Source organism: Peromyscus californicus, unplaced genomic scaffold, assembly GCF_007827085.1.
Source record: "Peromyscus californicus insignis strain IS unplaced genomic scaffold, ASM782708v3 Scaffold_20__1_contigs__length_68692818, whole genome shotgun sequence".
In the NCBI taxonomy this organism is placed as follows: Eukaryota; Metazoa; Chordata; class Mammalia; order Rodentia; family Cricetidae; genus Peromyscus; species Peromyscus californicus.
In genome coordinates this window covers 50,729,777-50,748,407 of record NW_026294503.1, presented here as the reverse complement: position 1 = coordinate 50,748,407, position 18,631 = coordinate 50,729,777, and the positions used below count along the sequence as shown (strand labels likewise).

General features: G+C 51.2%; 1 protein-coding gene across 3 annotated transcripts in view; it reads left to right on the top strand.

Annotated features, from left to right (window-relative positions):
• The window catches only part of Celsr1 (cadherin EGF LAG seven-pass G-type receptor 1), a 142,009-nt gene that overhangs the window by 80,949 nt on the left and 42,429 nt on the right, over positions 1–18,631 (top strand). For all 3 annotated transcript variants that reach the window (XM_052748569.1, XM_052748570.1, XM_052748568.1), the window contains exons 4-6: positions 1,290–1,405; positions 2,627–2,715; positions 17,548–17,705. In XM_052748569.1, the coding sequence (XP_052604529.1) occupies positions 1,290–1,405; positions 2,627–2,715; positions 17,548–17,705 (363 nt within the window). The remainder of the gene's footprint in view (positions 1–1,289; positions 1,406–2,626; positions 2,716–17,547; positions 17,706–18,631) is intronic.

Here is an 18,631-nt window from a genome sequence, read left to right as displayed (position 1 = left end):
ATCCTGGAAGCTGCTGAGGCTGAGGGCTCTCTTACTGCGGAGAGCTGCCCAGCCCGGCTGAGTTGCCTTTGTCTCAGGTGGCTTCTGTCAAGGCCCGTCTCCTCTTTCTAGTTTCTATTTGCCAAGCGCCGGGGCTCCCAAGTGGGCCCCGCTCCCAGCCGCCTTTCATTCCCTTTGTTCTTGGCTCCTTCTCCTCTGGCCCCTCAAGCCTTGGTTTCTATTTCTGTCTTTCCTCATTTTACTTGCATTGTTCCCACCCTCCCCTCAGCCCGGGGCCCCGTCTCCGTTTCTCTGTCTTTAGCAATGGACGACAGTGCTTGCCAGGAGGGCGCTGTGTAAGAGGGGTTAACCCGGACACGAAGAGTCCAGGATCAGATGGTCCCGTCGGTACAAGAGGCTTAGGACATGGCACCTGTTCATGTAGGGACATTGGTGCTAAGGGAGAGAGCACTTTGGGGGTCTCATCTGATCCATAGCAGAAGATAAACTATATGTGTTCTGTCTCCAGACATGCTTCTAGTCGGTAAATGGGCTGTGTGTCATCCATTTTTTCTTTTTTGAGATAGAGTTTCTCTGTGTAGCTTTGGAGCCTGTCCTGGATTTCACTCTGTAGACCAGGCTGGCCTCGAACTCACAGAGATGCGCCTGCCTCTGCTTCCCGAGTGCTGGGATTAAAGGTGTGCGCCACCACTGCTCTGCTTGTCATCCTTTTTTAAACATGTTGTCTGTCTGTCTCTCTTCTCTGTGTGTGTGTGTGTGTGTGTGTGTGTTCGTTCACGTGTATGAGTGCACGTGTAGGCCGAAAGTTGATGTTGGGTGTCTTCTCCAATCACTCTACACTGTATCTTTTGAAGCAGGGTCTCTGGCTAAGCCCAATGCTCCCCGTCCCCAGATAGTCTTGCTGACCCTGAGGATCCCCCGTCTCTGCCTCCCGAGTGCTGGGATTACAGGTGGCTACCATACCTGCCTGGCTTTGGTGCGTGGGTGCTGGGGAACCTAAACTCTGGTCTTGACACTTGCACCACCAACCTTGACCCACGCAGTCCCTTTGCCCAGCCCACCTGGAGTCCTCTCACACTCTGCAGGCCATCATCACCGTATTCCCTAAGGCTCTGGAGCATGAATCAGGTTTGGCGGGCCGTCAGCATCTCACGTGTTAAGAGCGCTGGGGCAGATTCCCTCCTGAATCATGGCCCTCTGGACTCACTCCCTTGATTGGCTGTGTCACCCCTGTTCATCTTCATGGCCCCTGGGGTCCTTCACTTGTGTGTCATGCTGCTCATCCACAGGTTTGCCACCCAAGACAGGAATGCCCTGCTGCTCTACAATGGCCGCTTCAACGAGAAGCATGACTTCATCGCCCTGGAGATTGTGGAGGAGCAGCTGCAGCTCACGTTCTCGGCAGGTGGGGCTCCTGCGGCCACGGAGTATCTCCCAGGCACTTTATGGATTAAGTTTGTCATTGTCCTCACAGCAGCTCCAAGCTGCTCACCCTTCCAACCCGAATTCTGTGTCTAGGAATCTGGCCTCTAGAAGAGATCAGAGTGCAGGAAGATGACGTCATTGCAGTGTTACTTGTAATGCTAACACCAGACAAAAGCCTATTTCCTAAATCAGAACCAGTAAATGAAGTGCAGTGATGGGGATGGAGAGATAGATCAGCAGATAGCTCAACAGTTAAGAACACTTGCTGTTCCTGCAGAGGACCTGGGTCCGGTTCCCAGCGTCCATGTGGCAGCTCACAACTGTTCATAACTCCAGTTCCAGGTTATCCAGTGCCCTCTTCTGTCCTCCATGTGTACCTGGCACACATACAGTACACACACACACACACACACACACACACACACACACGGAAGAAAAACACTCATACACATAAAAATCAAATAAATCTAAAAATAATAATAAAAAATAAAGTGCAATGCACCTGTAAATTAATGTGATGACTTATACCAGCATGTGAGGACCAAGCAGGCACAGATATGAGGAATTGAGAGGGGGGGTTGAGAGGGGCTAGCCTTTTCGGACTCAGGGTTCCTCTTTTTTTTTTTTTTTTCCTTTTGGGAACCTTGCCTGGCCCACAGTCAGGACAAATCTCTATCACCTGCCAGTCCCACAGCCGTCAGACCCGACCAAGTAAACACAGAGACTTATATTGGTTACAAACTGTATGGCCGTGGCAGGCTTCTTGCTAACTGTTCCTACAGCTTAAATGAATCCATTTCCATTAATCTATACCTTGCCACGTGGCTCGTGGCTTACCGGCATCTTCACATGCTGTTTCTCATCGTGGCAGCTGGCAGTGTCTCTCTGACTCAGCCTTCCACTTCCCAGCTTTATTCTCCTCCTTGTCCCGCCTACACTTCCTGCCTAGCCAATGGCCAATCAGTGTTTTATTTATTGACTAATTAGCAACACATTTGCCATACAGAACATCCCACAGCATTGCCACCTTTCAGGTTGAAGCCCTTGATGTTGCAGGTGGGGTGGGGATGGCTTCCAGTGGTGGCTGTGCCAAAGAAAAGGACCCGCAGCCAGTCTCTCTGGACAGCATGCCTACCCTGCAGCCTGGGTGCCTGATTGGAGGCCCCCTAACCTGTTTCTTTCTGGATCTCTCACTGTGCAGGTGAGACCACGACAACGGTGACACCGCAGGTCCCTGGAGGTGTGAGTGACGGGCGGTGGCATTCGGTGCTGGTGCAGTACTACAACAAGGTAGGAAGGTACCTCGGTGCCTCCTCACCTCCCACTCAGGCCAGCCATGGTGGCCCAGTGGCTTTTCCACTGAAGATGGTATTTGTACTCTGCAATGTAAAAAGCACCGTTGGAAGGGAATGAAGGATATGATCTCAATGGAGGGTTCTGTGAATGTAGCCAAGCCTTGAGCTGGAGCCGTGGGGACAGGCAGGGACTCGGCTCCACTAAGACGGGACACAGAGAACTGGTTTGTCTGTGGCTTCCTTCAGTTCTAGGCTGCTCAGACATAGCCCAGATGCAGAGCTGCCCTGAGCTGTGACTAGAAGGTGCATTCCTGGCTCTGAAAGTGGGAGCTGTCTCTCATGGAGTGTAGCCTCTGCAGCCTTAATGGGGATGGAGATAGAGGGAAGAGTTGCCAGGGCCTGGGGCCAAAGGCTCCCTGGGGATCTTGACGAACACTGAGCTGGTCAGCAGTACTTGGATTGGGGTTTGAACTTCCCCAGGCCTATCCCCAGGGGTGGTCGTGGTATTGCACAGGGCACAGCTGCCAGAGAGAAGCATCTCTGCAGTCCACAATGTCCTATTTCAGAGACTTTCATTTGATCATAAAGTGCTGGCCCTGTGCACTTTGGGGGCAGTTATTATCCATATAAGGGATGCTGCTTGCATATCCCCTGACTGGCTCCCAGTAGCCCCATGAGAAGCAGGAGGATGTGGGTCTCTCCCCTCTCTTCTCTCTTCCTAGAACTCACAGTTGGACTGGGTTTGTTTTCCTTTTTGTGATGTCTTAATCCCTCATTGTTCTCAGGTATTTCTTTGAGGGTGTCACCCCCATGTTCTCCCATGCCCCCCTCCCACACCGTGTTCTGCATTGTAAACCAGTGATTCCCACCCTGTTCTTACCCCAGAGAAAGCGCAGCCTACAACCATCCATCCTTGTTGTGGCTAAAGGATAGTCCGTGACCTCTGGGCACACAGGTAAGGGCTGAGCTCCTGTGATTGGGGCACTGGAAGCCTCTGGAGCTTGGAACTGCTTTTCTGTGTCCCTGTGGAGAAGGGCATGGTCACCTGAGATGCTCAGGCACTTTGAGTGCCATCTGTGCTGTCTGGATAGCTGGCCAGATGATGACAGATACAGGCAGCAGAGCTCGCAGGAAGTGGAACACACTTGGCTCAAGGACAAAGTGTCTATGGTTTTGTGTGCCCCAAATACACCCTTCCTTGGGTCCTGATATTCACATACTTTTTATTGTTTTGTTTTTTCTTTTCTCTTTCTTTCTTTCTTTTTCTTTCTTTCTTTCTTTCTTTCTTTCTTTCTTTCTTTCTTTCTTTCTTTCTTTCTGCTTGTTTGTTTTTTTAAGGCTTTTAAAATGTATTTATTTTATACCTATGTGTGTGCCTGAGTATATGCAGCGTGTGCATGCAAGTACCCTTGGATGCTAGACAAGTGTTGGATCCCCTGGAACTGGAGCTCACAGGCAGTTGGGACCACTGTGGGTGCTGGGAACTGAACTTGGGTTGTCTGGAAGTACAGCAAGCACTCTTAACCACTAAGCCATTCCTCCAGCCCCATGTTTTTTTTGTTTTGTTTTTTAAGACAAAGTTTCCCCAGTATAACTTCCCTGGCTGTCCTGGAACTTACTCTGTAGACCAGGCTGGCCTCAAACTCAGAGAAATCCACCTCTGTAGTGCTGGGATTAAAGGCGTAAGATTTTGAGTAGAAAGAATGACAGATAATCCCACAAAGGGATGCTCTGTAATCCTGCAAAGGGGTGATGGCCTTGCTGGCCTCTGCTCCCAGAAAGAACATCCAGGAATATTCACCCTGTCACCTTGCTGCACCTTGATCCTGTGGCTTCTCTTATATGTTCTTCCTGCCTCCTAGACCTTCATACCCTGGGTGGACACTCCCAGTAGCTTGTGCTTCCAGAATGTATAGGCCTGTTGGAATGAACCATAGGAAGCCCTGAGATGTCGGGGAAGCTCAGTGTGTGTGTGTCCTTTCTTGCTTATGTCAGAGACACACCTCCAGACTGCAAGCTTGCTGCTGAGGGAGGGGTGGGTGTGGGAGGCTGCACCAGCCTTGATTTCCCCATTAGAAGCCTCTGCATCTGTCTTCTGTGGTTGATTGGGACCCAGATCGGCACCCAGCATCGACCTCTCAGCCCCGTTGTGAATTCTCTGTCCTGTGAGCCAGCTCAGAGAAGCGCACCATTACAGAAGGCTACGCCAAATAGCCCAGAGAGGAAAGATGGCCCCCATGCCACAGGATCAGCAGGTAGAGGTGGATTACTGGAATCTGTGCTTCCCTTTGCAGGGCCGGGTCCTTTCAACAGCTCCCTCCACCTTCCAATGAACAAACAGAGCCCTGAGCACAGGATTAGGCCTTTGCTGGGCTGTTTCCTTCTCTTGCCAGAGGGTATTTTAGGGAGGAAACCAACCAGCCTCCCCTATATCCTTAAGCCTCCGTGTATGGGTTGAGCGGGCCACACAGCAGGGAATATTAGCAGAGATTACAGTCATGTCTGCCCTGCTGTCCCCGAGTGCCAGCTTCCTTCAGGCACATCTTTGCTTTGTTCCTATCCTGGACATGTCAGGTCAGCCTGGCAAAGCATCTCTGCCCAGAGACCACAGCACTGGGAACCTTGTGGGACCTGTCCCGGGTCTGCTGACCCGTGGGGGGACTTCAGAGCTGCCAGACTGGCTTCTTGTCAGGGTCCCCAGAGGAAACAGGTGGAGTACCCAAACAGGCTGGTCCAGGAGGGACAAAGGGCAGGCCAGTGCGGGGTAGCAGGGAGGTGTACAGGCCTAGGAACAGTGGTAGTGGAGCTGGGTGACCTTCATCCTGGAAGAGCAAGCACTCTGGGCAGGAGCCTGAGGGAGACAGTGTCTGTGGCCCCAGGGAACCCTCTGCAGACCTTCACAGTGAAGGCGGGGCAAAGGCAGTTTGCTCTTTCTTTCCAGTGAGTGACATTTTCAGTGAGGTCTATTGGTTAAGTTCGCCTTCAGGGGAACAGAAGAGCATGTTAGAGTTCACGGTGGTGGTTCTAGCGAGGCCTTCTCCGAGGCAGCCATTGCTCAGCACCTCGCGCTTCCCCTAGCCTTTCTCCAGAAGCACTAGGGAGGTTTGGCTGGGTGGGGATTTGTGGTTGGGGACCGACCCACTGTAGACTTTTCCTGAGGCTTTTGTAAAAAGCAGTCAAGCATTTCCACTTCCAGCCTATGACGGCTGACTGCAGCACAGAGCATTTGAAATCATTTCTTTGCACTTGAAACTCAGGTTTCAACGCTGGGTTTCCTTTTAAGTCACCTTTCAGCACCCAGGGGTGCTTGTGGGATTGGGAGAGGCGTGCTACCCATATCCCAGCTCAAAGTAGCATCTGGCTGCTTCCAAAAGAGGGCGCTGTTTGGAGGAGAGGACACCTGCCTGCAGCCACTGGACGCTTGGTCCTCTTGAGCAACTCTTTTGCTTCATGAAGGATTATGGCTATACCTTGGTTTGCTCAGGGAGCCCCAGTGGGAGCTTTGGATGCAGGCATACGAGCCTCATCCTCTTGGTTGTCTCAGGGATTGACCCTACTGGGGCTGACACAAAGACACATGTACAGACAAGCTGAGATCAGGTAGGCTGTGCTGGCTCTGATGGAGAGCACCAGCTGTGACCTAGAACTCCAGTGTGCATGCCTGTGTGTGTGTGTGTGTGTGTGTGTGTGTGTGTGTGTGTGTGTGTGTGTGTGTGTGTTTTTGTTTTGTTTTGAGACAGGGTCTCTCTATTACATAGCTCTAACTGTCCTGGAACTTGCTCTGTAAGCCAGGCTGGCCTGGAACTCACAGAAATCTACCTGTCTCTGCCTCCCAAGTTCTGGGATTAAAGACATGCCTCACCACCCAGCCCAGCATGTATATCTCAGCCATCTGAATCAAGGCAGGTTTATGGTATACAGCTGCACAAGCAAGCAGGTTTAGCTAATCAAGATAGAGGGTCTCTCCAGGGAAGCAGGCCTAGGCTGCAGTCATCCCTGAGGAGGAAGCCATGGTCAATGGTTTCTAGACACACTATTAATTTTCCCAGTTGGACCAGAGGGACTTTCCCTTCCCTCTGAGCCTCACTGAGGGAAGGCTTTGCCACTCCCATGGACTGAGTGAGGCACTGAGGTCCTTGATATGGCCATACCCATGTCAAATAACACACATCACTCAGGACTCCATCTGCTCTCCACATGAGGAGCCATTTAGTGGGACCCTCCTCACCACCTTGGTTGGCGAATCAGGGGTGTCATGGATTTGGCTGTTCCCACCTCAATTCTGAGACAACCACCAGCCCATTGGGGAAGTGTGGATGTGCTAGGGAGGTTTGTGTGTCCAACTTGAATACATAGGGCAGTATGGTCTCTTCTGTGGGTGTGCTCAGGATGTGGGCAGGAAGTGGGGCCTGAGGTCAGGGTGAGTCTGCAGGGGAGTTTTCATGAAGGGATTAGGAAGGAGGTGAGATACCGATTGGGCTTCTCCACCTGGCATTTGGGGTTGATGACTCTTTGTTGGGAGAGGGGCCAGTCTGTGTCCCCGGCCACTACTCATGAGATGTCACAGGATCCATGCCCTAGTGAAGACTCAGATGTCTCTAGTTACTGCAAGATGTCTCAAAGGATTGTCTCTTCCCGGGCACTCGGCTAGGGATATGGGGTTAGCTGGGAGGGACTTGCAATGGTTAAGGTGGGGACAGGGGTAGCTGAAGCCAGGACAGGAGACAGGTGGGTGGTAGCAGCAGGTAGCTTGTCTTCAAGGACACTCAGCCTTCAGCCTCTTGCACAAAGGCATCACTACAGTGACCATCTTTGTCACACTGGCCTCCTGCAGCTGACAGGGCTTATAAAGTTCCTACCAGTCAGGCTGGCTATGGGGTGCTTATACCCTTCTTACTCAAGGAATGACCGCAATGGTGGTGGTCCTCCTCCTCCTCCTCCTCCTCCTCCTCCTCCTCCTCCTCCTCGTCATCATCCAGGGCAGCATTTTTTCATTTTTCCATCAATTCCATAGTAACCTAGTAAGTTAAACCCACCAATCCAAGTCCTCAGTAGCAAGTTATGGCATCTAGTTTGGTTTTCATGCATCTTCCCTTTGAAACATGGGCTAACTCAGTATTTCTTCCCCAGCCTGTCGTGCGTAGCGTCTGCTTACGAGCATCCCATAATTAGGGAGCAAATGTGTGATCAGGCAAGCTGTGTTAGCTGCGAGAAGAGTGGTGCTGTGCGGATGTGATCTCGGTGAAAAAGAAAACGATACATTGCGCGGGGACTGTGAGATCCTGGGGCTGGAGAGATGGCTCGGTGGTTAAGAGCACTAGCTGCTCTTCTAGAGGACCTGGGTTCAATTCCCAGCACCCATATGGCAGCTCACAACTGTCTGTAACTCCAGTTCCAGGGGACCCGACACCCTCATGCAGGCATGTATGCAGGCAAAACACCAATGAACATAAAATTTTTTAAAAAATTAAAAATAAAACAAAATAAATAAATCTTAAAAAAAAAAAAAAAGAGCACTGTCTGACATGGGTTTGGTCCCAGCGTGCACGTGGCAGCCCACAAGCATCTGTCACTCCAGTTCCAGGGGATTCGTCATCCTCTCCTTCTTCCAGACACTGCTTGTTGAGTGCTGTACATACACATGCAGGCAAAACACCCATACACATAAAAAAAAAAATCCAAAGGGCTTGCAAAGTAGTGTTTTCAAATGATAAATAATAAATCAAATTGACATGATTGATGTCAGTTTGGGTTGCTGTGTTTTCCTTGGCTGCATAAATCTGAGAAGAGGTTTAGAGAAAGGGTTGCTGTATGTGTTCAGGCTGGCTGTGTTTCTATTTTTCTATTATGAGAAAAGGGGATTCTATCAGAAATGTACCATTCTTCTCAGAACTGACACCTCTCTGATGGGGGCAGGGGAGGTGACCTTGGGCTGACCTCTGGATGTGGATCTTCTTAGGAATTGCCTGGTCCTGGCTGGGTTCACTCTGGCTTGTTCACATGGTTCCAAACCTCTTGTCTGTGCTGCATGTGAAACCCCAAGATCCAGAAGAGGTGGGTTGTGACCCCACCTCCACTCCCTTCTAGATAGGGGAGGGTTTCTACTATTCCAGAAAACCCAAGGGCCCTTGCTCAGACACATGGGCAAGTCTCTCCCCAGGACCTCCAGGTTCTCCTCCTCCTCCTTCTCCTCTTTCCCCCTCCTCCTCCCCTCCCCCTCCCCCTCCTCCTCCTCCTCCTCCTCCTTCTCCTCCTCCTCCTCCTCCTCCTTCTCCTCCTCTTCCTCCTCCTTCTTCTTTTGAGAGAACATCTGATCATGTAGCTCTGACCATCCTGGAACTCACTATGTAGACCAGGCTGGCCTCAAACTCACAGTGATTGGCCTGCCTCTGCCTCCCAAGTGCTGGGATTAGAGGTGTACACCACCACACCCAGCAAGGGACCTCCAGGTTCTTTTTTTTTTTTTTTTTTTTTTTTTTGGTTTTTCAGGACAGGGTTTCTCTGTGTAGCTTTGCACCTTTCCTGGAACTCACTCTGTAGCCCAGGCTGGCCTCGAACTCACAGAGATCCGCCTGGCTCTGCCTCCCGAGTGCTGGGATTAAAGGCGTGTGCCACCACCGCCCGGCCAGACCTCCAGGTTCTTAGAGGTATAAAATTTCAAGGCAGCGTTGAGGACCCGTGTTGCCAGTGGCCCAGTAGTGACTCTTTCTGCAAACAGCAAGCATGGTGGGTATGTTTGTGAACAAGGATATGAATTCAGGTGGATCTATGATCCTTTGAAGTCCTTCTGTGGGTCATCTTCTATACACCTGAGTTACAGGCAGAGCCTCAACCATCAGGGTCAGTGGCAAATGAGCCATTTTTGGTCTTATTCTTTTATATATATTTTTTCAATAAATCTGCAGTTTTGAAGACGATGAAAGATAAAGAAGCCACATTTTCGTGAAGTTCATTGAGCCTTGCACAGTACCTAAAACGGTTTTGACCAAAGGTGCGGCAACGTGAACTTACTTTCTTGACCCTCCCACCGCATGAGGCCCTCTTGCCAACAAAGGGGGCGGGGTGTGGGGTTTCATAGGAGCCTATGGGAGTGCACCTCGGGGGTTCGGTTACCATAAAAGCTCTCATTGTCCTCAGGCCTGAGCCTGGAGTGTGAATCAGTTGTTTCTTTCCGGCGGTGTTTCCTGCCAGTGTGGTGAGCTCCTGTCTGGCCGACACGGGTATTCCATAAATATCGAGTAGCGACACTTCCATACAGGCACATTCCGCCAGCTCTCGGTGGGTCACTGGGTGATGTCTGAGACCCCGATTATCTGTCCTCCATCTCCGCCTTTGGAATGTTAAATGCTTCCCTTGAAGCCGAGCTTAGTAGGTAACAGAAGCCAACCCAAGGGGTATGGAGTGGCCAGTGAGCCCTGTGGGAGAGGTGGCTGGGGTGGCCCTCTACAGAGCTGCCATGGTAGTAATGGGGTATGTATGCAGCAGCAGGTCCAAGGACACACCCCGTCCTCTGACAGGTGGCAGAGCTGGGAGATAAGGTACCTGGCTTCCTTTCCTAAACACAGGATGGTCAGGTGGTAGAGAGTCACCTGCATGGAAACGTCAGAGCTCCCAATCTCGCCCTGGGGCCTTTGTGTTCCATTGCCCTGTTATGGAAAGTCCTCTAGGAGCTAGGCAGCTTGTCGTAGGGTGTGTCCTGTCCGGTGGAATGGCTGCTTTTTCCTGTACCCTCCATCTGTCTCAGCCTCTTCCAGTGTGCTCCTGTACTCACTCTGTGCAGCCTGAGGGGCTGTTGGCTGCAGCAAGCCTGCCCCCCTCTTCTCCGCCCTAGTCCTGGGACCATGGACACTAACATCTTGCCTGGTACCAGGGTATATAAGTCTACAGTGGTCCTGGTGGTTCTGGGAGGAGATGGGGAAACGGGGGGCACGGAACTGCAGTGGGGGAGGGGACTGAGCCATCTCCTGTGTCTTTCATTCATTGATGTATCAGTGTCTCTCAAATGTGTCATCCTCAGCCTAGCTGTGACCGTCCCTTTCCTCCACAGTCCCTCTGCTTTTCTTAGCAAGCTCATGCTTTCTCCCACCAGTTCAGCGCCAGCCTTCATCATGAAGGTCTGAGCTCCTTGTCCTCAGGATCTGTCGGTGAGGAGGATGGTGGTACTCTGAGGTGAGATCAAAATAAGGAGCTGGAATGTAGGGGGTCTCTGTTGTGTCCCAGATTGGGGGTGGGGGATCAGAAAGAGGTCTATCAGGTCCTGGCTAGAGTAGGCCAGGCTTTGTAAGAATGACTTGTAAGAATGTGTTAAGATTCTGTCCATGGTACACAAAGTATAAGATCTGCTGGTGAGTGTGTGCATGTGAGCGTGCATGCGTCAATACTGGTGAGCACCTGTGTGAGTGTGCGTGTATCCCATGAGTGTGAGTAAACGTGAGTGTGCCTGGGCAGATGAGCCTGGTTGGAGGTGCGTTGAGAATAATGCAGTGGGTAGTGTGGTATGAGTGTGCAAAGTGCACACTTCCTGTAAGCACTGGCCTGTGCTCTCTCATCTCCAGAGCACTTCCTGGTCACCCAGGCTGCCTCATTGTATAGCCTCAGCTTAGTGGGTCTTGACTCAGATATCTGGGAGATGCACTGGTAAAGGAGAGCTCAGGGGATGATTCCCAGATACACCCTTGCCCCGCCTCCCAGGTTTCTGTGACCAGGACAACTAGACTTGTGCCTTTGTCTTTAATGTGAGACACAAGAGAAGCAAACACCACTTTGTTACTGGGAGATAGTCCCAAGCACATGCTAGGGGCCTCAATGGCTGGAGAAGGCAGACTAGAGTGTGCCTGTGCAAACCTGTGCACGGGAGACCCAGCAGGGCGGGGACTCGGGGCTGCTGTTGGAGAAATGACGCACCACACTTCAGCTCCTGCAAACATTCCCGGGCTCCAGCCACCTGTGAATTCTTTGATATGAATGTCGGTTGGTCATTTCTGACACTGAGTGTGAATCCATTCACCTCCTGGGTCTTACCCTAGTGCATCTGGTTTCAGAGGCACCCCACTCTGCCCGCCCCCATGTTGAAACCAAACCCCCATCAGCCTCCTAAAGAAGAATTGTCTGTAGCAGGTTAAAAGACTGCAGAAATGTGAGCGCTTCGGAGGACCAAAGGCTTTTGTGTGCACACAAAAGCTCTCTGCAGATACTTTAGGCATCTAAGTGGAAGCCATCAGGGAGGGGCCATACTCGGGGAAGAAAATACGCTGGGGGAAAATGACAAGGGGCAGGCCTGGTGACACTTTGGCATCAGGAATCCAGATCTGCACAGATTGGTAGAGCTGGCCCTTTGGGGCCTCACTTTGAAGTGCACTGTAGCCCTTGGGTTTTTTTAAGTGGAGGCGGAGTTACTATGGTGGCTCCACCCACTGGCATTTCCACCTGTCCTAGGGGTGCGTGGTGGGTTTCCTGCTCAGAGCAGCATGTATGGCCCGGGGGGGGGGGGGGGGGGACGGGGACGGGACACTAAGGCTGTAGACGTGTGTAGATACTGACGATGGTAGACGCGGCTGCAGGCCTCTTGCATTGCTCTGCAGTGTGGGTGTCCCCTCTGGTCTGTGTGTATTGCACCACTTTTGTCCAAGTGTCCTGGCCTGGCCACTGCTAAGCTTTCCATCCTGAAGATGATGCCTAAGGTTCAGGGGGCCTGAAGGAGGTACCTCAGACTTGGGGGTCTTCCTGGTCTGGCTGTCTGCTCCCCAAGACACAGTCAGCCCTGGGAAGGTTAATTATCACAGCATCTCATATAAAAACAGAGGGAATCTCTGAGTCTGCCGCTTGTCCCTTTGATCACACGCTCCTTTTCCTTTGTGTAAATATGTGGCAGGTTTTTAACAGTTCACCTTTAAAATGTTAGAAGGCGACTCATTTTGTCCTGTTCTTTGTCCCTCCTCACCTGAGCTGAGACCCAAGAAACCTGGTCTCAGAGCAAGCTGCTCATGGTGCCATCACTGTCTGCAGTGACTTCTCCACCCTTCTGTGTGTCAGCTCCTCACTGGGACATGCTTCTCTCTGTCTCTCTGTCTCTGTCTCTCTCTGTGTCTCTGTCTCTGTCTGTCTCTCTCTCTCTCTCTCCTTCCTTCTTTCTTTTTTTGAGACAGGGTTTCTCTGTGTAGTCCTGGCTGTCCTGGAACTCACTCTGTAGACCAGGCTGGCCTTGAACTCACAGAGATCTACCTGCCTCTGCCTTCCCAAGTGCTGGAATTAAAGGTGTGTGCCACCACCACCTGACTATCTTTCTTTCTTTTTTTAATTTTAAATTTAATTTTTGAGACAGAGTCTCATGTAACCCAGGCTAGCCTCAAATTTTCTGTGTAGCTAAAAATGGTCTTAACTTCCCAAGGCCTGGGATTACAGATACACATCTGTACATACCACCATGCCTGGATTTATGGGGTGCTAGGGATTGAACCTAGGCTTTATGTATGCTAGGCAAGCACTACATCCTCAGGCTCCAGTTACCTTTTTACTTCTTTGTTTGTTTGTTTTTGTGTGTGTGTGCATGTGTGTGTGTGTGTGTGTTTGAGTGTGTGCAAGCCATGGTGTATGTGTGGTTAGAGGACAAACGTGAGAAATTCATTCTTTCCTCCATGTGGGCTCAGGGATCACACTCATGTCCTCACTTGATAGCAGGTGCCGTTATCTACTGAGTGTAGATAGCCAAACCCCCCTTTTAAAAAAAAGAATATTTCTTTTTGGTGTGGTGAGGCTGGGGAGGGAACCTAGGTGCTCTTGCATGCTAGGTGAGGCTCTGCCACCGAGCCCAGTCCCATGTCTGTCTTTGACCAAAGCAGCCAGCCAACCTCTCCATCAGTGCACCTGCTGCCGTACCCATCCTGATTCAAATGGCCCGTGTAGCTCCTGAGGCCTTACCAACAGCTGCCGTCTCCCATGCTGTCTTACCACCCACCGCAGCAGCACGGGGGCTAGTGATGGAAGCAGGCGGGCTCTCCCAGAGGCGCTCCTGAGAGAGCACGGCGGACAGCTGGTGAGCACTGCATGAGATCTACACGGCCCCAAGAAACAACTTTCAGAACACTCACAGTACAGTGCAGCAACCTGCTGCCTCACCTAGAATGTTCTCCTAATCCCACAATGATACCCTGTTGCTCTCAGCAGTCACCCCCAAAGTGTCTCCAGCCTCCACAGCAGCCAGCCAGTGTCTTTATGTTATGGGTGTTCTGGGCCTCTGGGCTGCATGGCAGCCATCATATAGTGTAAGTCCTCCATGCCATGCCTCAGGGCTCATCAAAGTTGTGGTGGATAACAGTGCCCCAGTCCCTCATATCACGCAATGGGCCAGTGTTTATCCCTCTCCTTCTGTTGAGGGGCATTTGAGTTGCTGCTGCTGTCATTGGGGAATTGTGAAGAATACTATTGTGAACATGTGTGAACCTGCTTTTTTTTTTTTTGGACTTGGCTCTCTGTATTCCCTTGGGCGTGTCCCTGGGAGTGGCATGGTGGGCCCTATATTGGTCAACATTTGGCTCTGGTGAAATCCTTGCATCCTGGTCACCTCTTGTATTTTTCTCCCCACCCCCCTTTTATGTGAGACAGGGTCTCTACGTAGGCCTGGCTGTCCTGGAACTCATTATGTAGACCAGGCTATCCTCAAACTCATAGAGATCGCATGCCTCTGCTTCCTCAGTGCTGGGGTTAAAGGTGTGCACCACCACGCCTCATTTCTCTTGATTCTTTAACCTTGTCCCTGAGCTCCCCTCCCCCAGTGGGCCATGAGCCCATTGTTGGACAGTCAGGAACCGAGACCGAGACCGCTCACTGAGGTTGCTGGCTTCTGGCTGCTCCAGCCCCAGCAGGTGCTCCCTGCCCCTGCCTCATCTCTCTCCTCCTCCTGACCCTGTTTGACCCACAAGTGTTTGGTCCTCTGTCTACAAACTCCTTTACTTTCATCTGCAAGGTCAGGGTACCTATTTTGGGGTGATGATTAGCAGCCATCACCCCAGGGCCTTGCTACCAGCTCTGATCCCTCAGAATGGAGCCAGGTGTCAGCATGTCACCAGTGGTTGCTCCTTATCAGCAGGAGCCACTCTGGATACAAACTGGGCGTTCCCTCCCCCTCCTCCCTGCCCCCCCATCCCGTTTTCCACCCCAATGTTCCCTTCCTCCCTGTCTGTGCTTGAATCCCATGGTGCTGAGCTGTTGATTACAAAGCGGAGTGTACAGCAATCACAATTTTGTAAATAGCAGCTCAGTTTCATTAAAGCCTCCGCGTGTAAAGGCTGTTTACATCCACCCTCTGAAAACCTCACACCCATTCCCAAAAATGTAAATTACACGCTCTGGAGATGATACAGGGTTCGGATAGCCTGGGGATGGTCCTTCTTTCTCAGCATGGTACCTAACACTTAAGCACCCCTAATGGGCACCTCACCAATCTCCCGAAGCAGACTGCTGCTCCCAAGTGAGAAACCAGATGATTTTCCGTAGCTGTATAACTACTACTTAACACAGAGGTGGACTCTCTAAGGAAATAGATAATCAGAGAGTGACCTAAGATAATTGACTCCCCTCAGAGTGCCCAAAGAAAGGTTTGTGGGAGACTCATGTAGAGTTGACACTACAATTCTTCTAACATCAACAGGTTAGATGGTTGTGTGTGTGTGTGCATGCACGCACACATACATCTATGTAGATGAGTAGGGGTGTGTGTGTGCATATGTATGTGTGTGCATGCACGCACACATATATCTATGTAGATGAGTGTGTGTGTGTGTGTGTTCATGCATTTGTATTTTGAGGGTTCATGTATGTATTCAGGTGCACTTGCATTTTGTGGAGGTCAGAGGTCATCAGTGGATATCTTCCTCAGTTGCTCCCCGCACTAATTTTCTGCACTGAACTTGGAGCCCACCGATCAGCTAGGCTGGCTGGCCAACTTTGGGGATCCGCTTGTCTCTGCCTCCTCAGTGCTAGAATTATAGGCATGCACGGCCATGCTGAGCTTTTATGTAGGTCCTGGGTTCTGAACACAGGTCCTCACTTGGCATGGCAAACACAATACCCAGTGGGTATTTTAATCTCAAATCTTACCTTATACCCAGAAAAACTACTGCTATGAGCTTGTTCAGGGCAGATGGCTGGAGGAGGTGGAGTGGTGGGCTCCTGTTGGATGGCTACATGCCAAGTCACCCGCTCCAGGGTACGTGGCCTGAGCAGATGGACCCTGGTTCACACGCCCCAGATACTTTGTTGAGCTCCTGTTGCCAGTGGCTCTGTGTGCTACCTTCCAGCCCTGTGGACCCGTTAAACGGGTGTCTCCTTCCTGTGGGAATACTGAGGCTTCGTGTTGAATGAGCTGCACAGTCATTCCCTGTTAAAAGGCATTAAGGATGACTTAATTATAGTCTGATTTTACAGCTATTTCCGGGAGTATAAAGTAACATAAGTTTGCCATGTTAATGCAACCAGACACAGCAGTTTTATAGAAAGAGGCGGCCCTGGGCCCACAGATTTTTTTTTTTTTCTTTTAAGATGTGGTCTTGCTATGTTGCCCAGGCTGGCCCTGAACTCCCAAACTTAAATGATCCTCCTGGCTCAGCCCCTTGAGTTCTGGGACTGTAGGTATGCCAACATACCTGTCTGGCCTATTGTTTTGTGGTGATTGAGGAGGGCTGCTGCCAGGCTGTCTGTGGGGAAGGAGGGATCTTGTGTGTGTGTGCCATTTGGAAGGTCTGGTGATACCACCCTGGGGTTATGCTCACAGCACCTAGGGACACAGGCTTTGGTACCCTGATTTGCAGGTCAGAAAGGAAATCCAGTTGCCCGTCAGCCTGCCAGCCCTCTGGCCGTTTGCTTGTTTCTAAAACTCTGAGGCCCTCATATCTTTTTCCTAGCATGGACAGTGCAGTTGGCTTTTACTCCAGGAAGGATTTCAGAGGTTAGATAGGGGGATACTTGGTGTCCTGAGAGACTATGAGGACTGCCAGGAAAAGAAGCCGTCCCTGGGTGGCTTGAGGGGGTGGGAACCCAGGCTGGTACTTGAGGTCAGCAGAGAAGCCAAGGCCAAGAGGCTCCAGGTCTGGCCTGGAAGCTTAGAAGAGGCAACTTCAGGCCAGTGAAGGAATAAAGATAATTTGAGGGTGACGTCAGCACAGGCATTCTGTACTTCAGGACTCGGTATGGTCAGGCGCCATCTTGGATGGCCGGGAAACGGGTCTCCATATTTGGATCAGGAAGCGGCAACCTGAACACAGGGTCGTGGTGGCCAGGAGCCAGTGAGGGACAAAAAGAGGGTTCTGTATAACGACGTGGTTGTGTCCAGAGGCCACTATAAGGAAGGGCTGGCATCTGTGTGGCTTAGACAACAGCTGTTCGCCTCTCGGGTGGAGAACTGAACTCAGAGGTTAGACAGCTGTGGGGCTGAAGATGTAGTTCAATGGTTGAGTGGTTGTCTGCAGCCCTGGACTTTCATCCCGAGCACTACCAAAACAAAAATGATTTATAAGCCAGCTTTCTAGGGAGGATCCTGTATACCCCTTCCCGGGTGCTGGCTATAGCTGTGGACCCCAGTCATCAGGTCTCAGGCTCCTATATTCTACCTTGGATTTGCCTTAACTGATGCCACAGCCTTATTCCCAACAAGCTCTCATCCTGCGGTTCTGAGAAGGACCTGTGTTCTAGGAAGATTCCCTGCATCCCAAGTCGCAGGTCGGGAGTCAGGGTACCTCACCTTTCATCACATTCCACCTCTATAGGTAGTGTGCAGAGTTGGGGCACCCGCCCCGGGCATGCTGACAGGTTTTTATTCTTTCTACCCCTACAGCCCAACATCGGCCACCTGGGCCTGCCCCATGGGCCGTCTGGAGAGAAGGTAGCTGTGGTAACCGTGGATGACTGTGATGCAGCTGTGGCCGTGCACTTCGGAAGTTACGCTGGGAACTACAGCTGTGCCGCCCAGGGCACTCAGAGCGGCTCCAAGAAGTGAGACACCTGAAGGGGAAACATGGGGCGTCCCCAACCACTCAGGCCCTCCTCTAAACACAAGTCACCCACGTCGGGGCAATGCAGAGGTCCCTGGTATCCTCTGTCTACACTGGTGTCAGGCTGTCTTCCTGTGGATAGCATCTTCTTTCTCAGACCCTAGAACCCTCAAGACTAAGTCCCCAGATGGCATACCAATAATCCTAGCACTTGGGAGGCGGGGGCACATGAATTGAGAGTCTACGTAGCCTGGTCTACATATGAATTCAAGGCCAGCCTGGGCTAAGCAGTGAGCCACCATTCAGAAGTCAGTCAGTCTGAGCAACTGGTCATTGTTGCCTTGTCTCCCTGGTTTGCCAGTCCCCGTGAGGCAGAAGTGGCTGGGTGTCCTTGCTGGTTTTGGGTCTCCCAGGGATTCTTTTAACTCAGGACAAAGCAATTCTAACAGCCACGTGCAGGGTCAGCCTCACTTTTTTTTTCTTTTGATAGCATCAGCCTCAAAAGGTGAGAAGCTACTCCTGCTCTGTCTACCTGATCGGGTGTAGATGGACTATAGAACATTGGGGTTTAGGGCTGGAGAGATGGCTCAGCAGTTAAAAGCATTAGCTGTTCTTTCAGAGGTCCTGAGTTCAAAAATCTCTGCACCCACATGGCAGCTCACCACTGTCTAAAACTGTAGTCCCATGGGATCTGGTATTCTCTTCTGGTGTGCAAGTGTCCATGCAGACAAAACACCCATATACATAAATAGATAAAACTTTTGTTTGATTTTTGTTTTGAGATGATGTCTTCCTATGTGGCCCAGGCTGTCCTCCAACTTCCAATTCTCTAGCCTCTGTATCCTTAGGGCCAGATTACAGGCTTCTACCACTGCCCTTGGCCCTGAGTCTATCCCCGTTGAAGGTCATGTTCAGGTGAACATGATG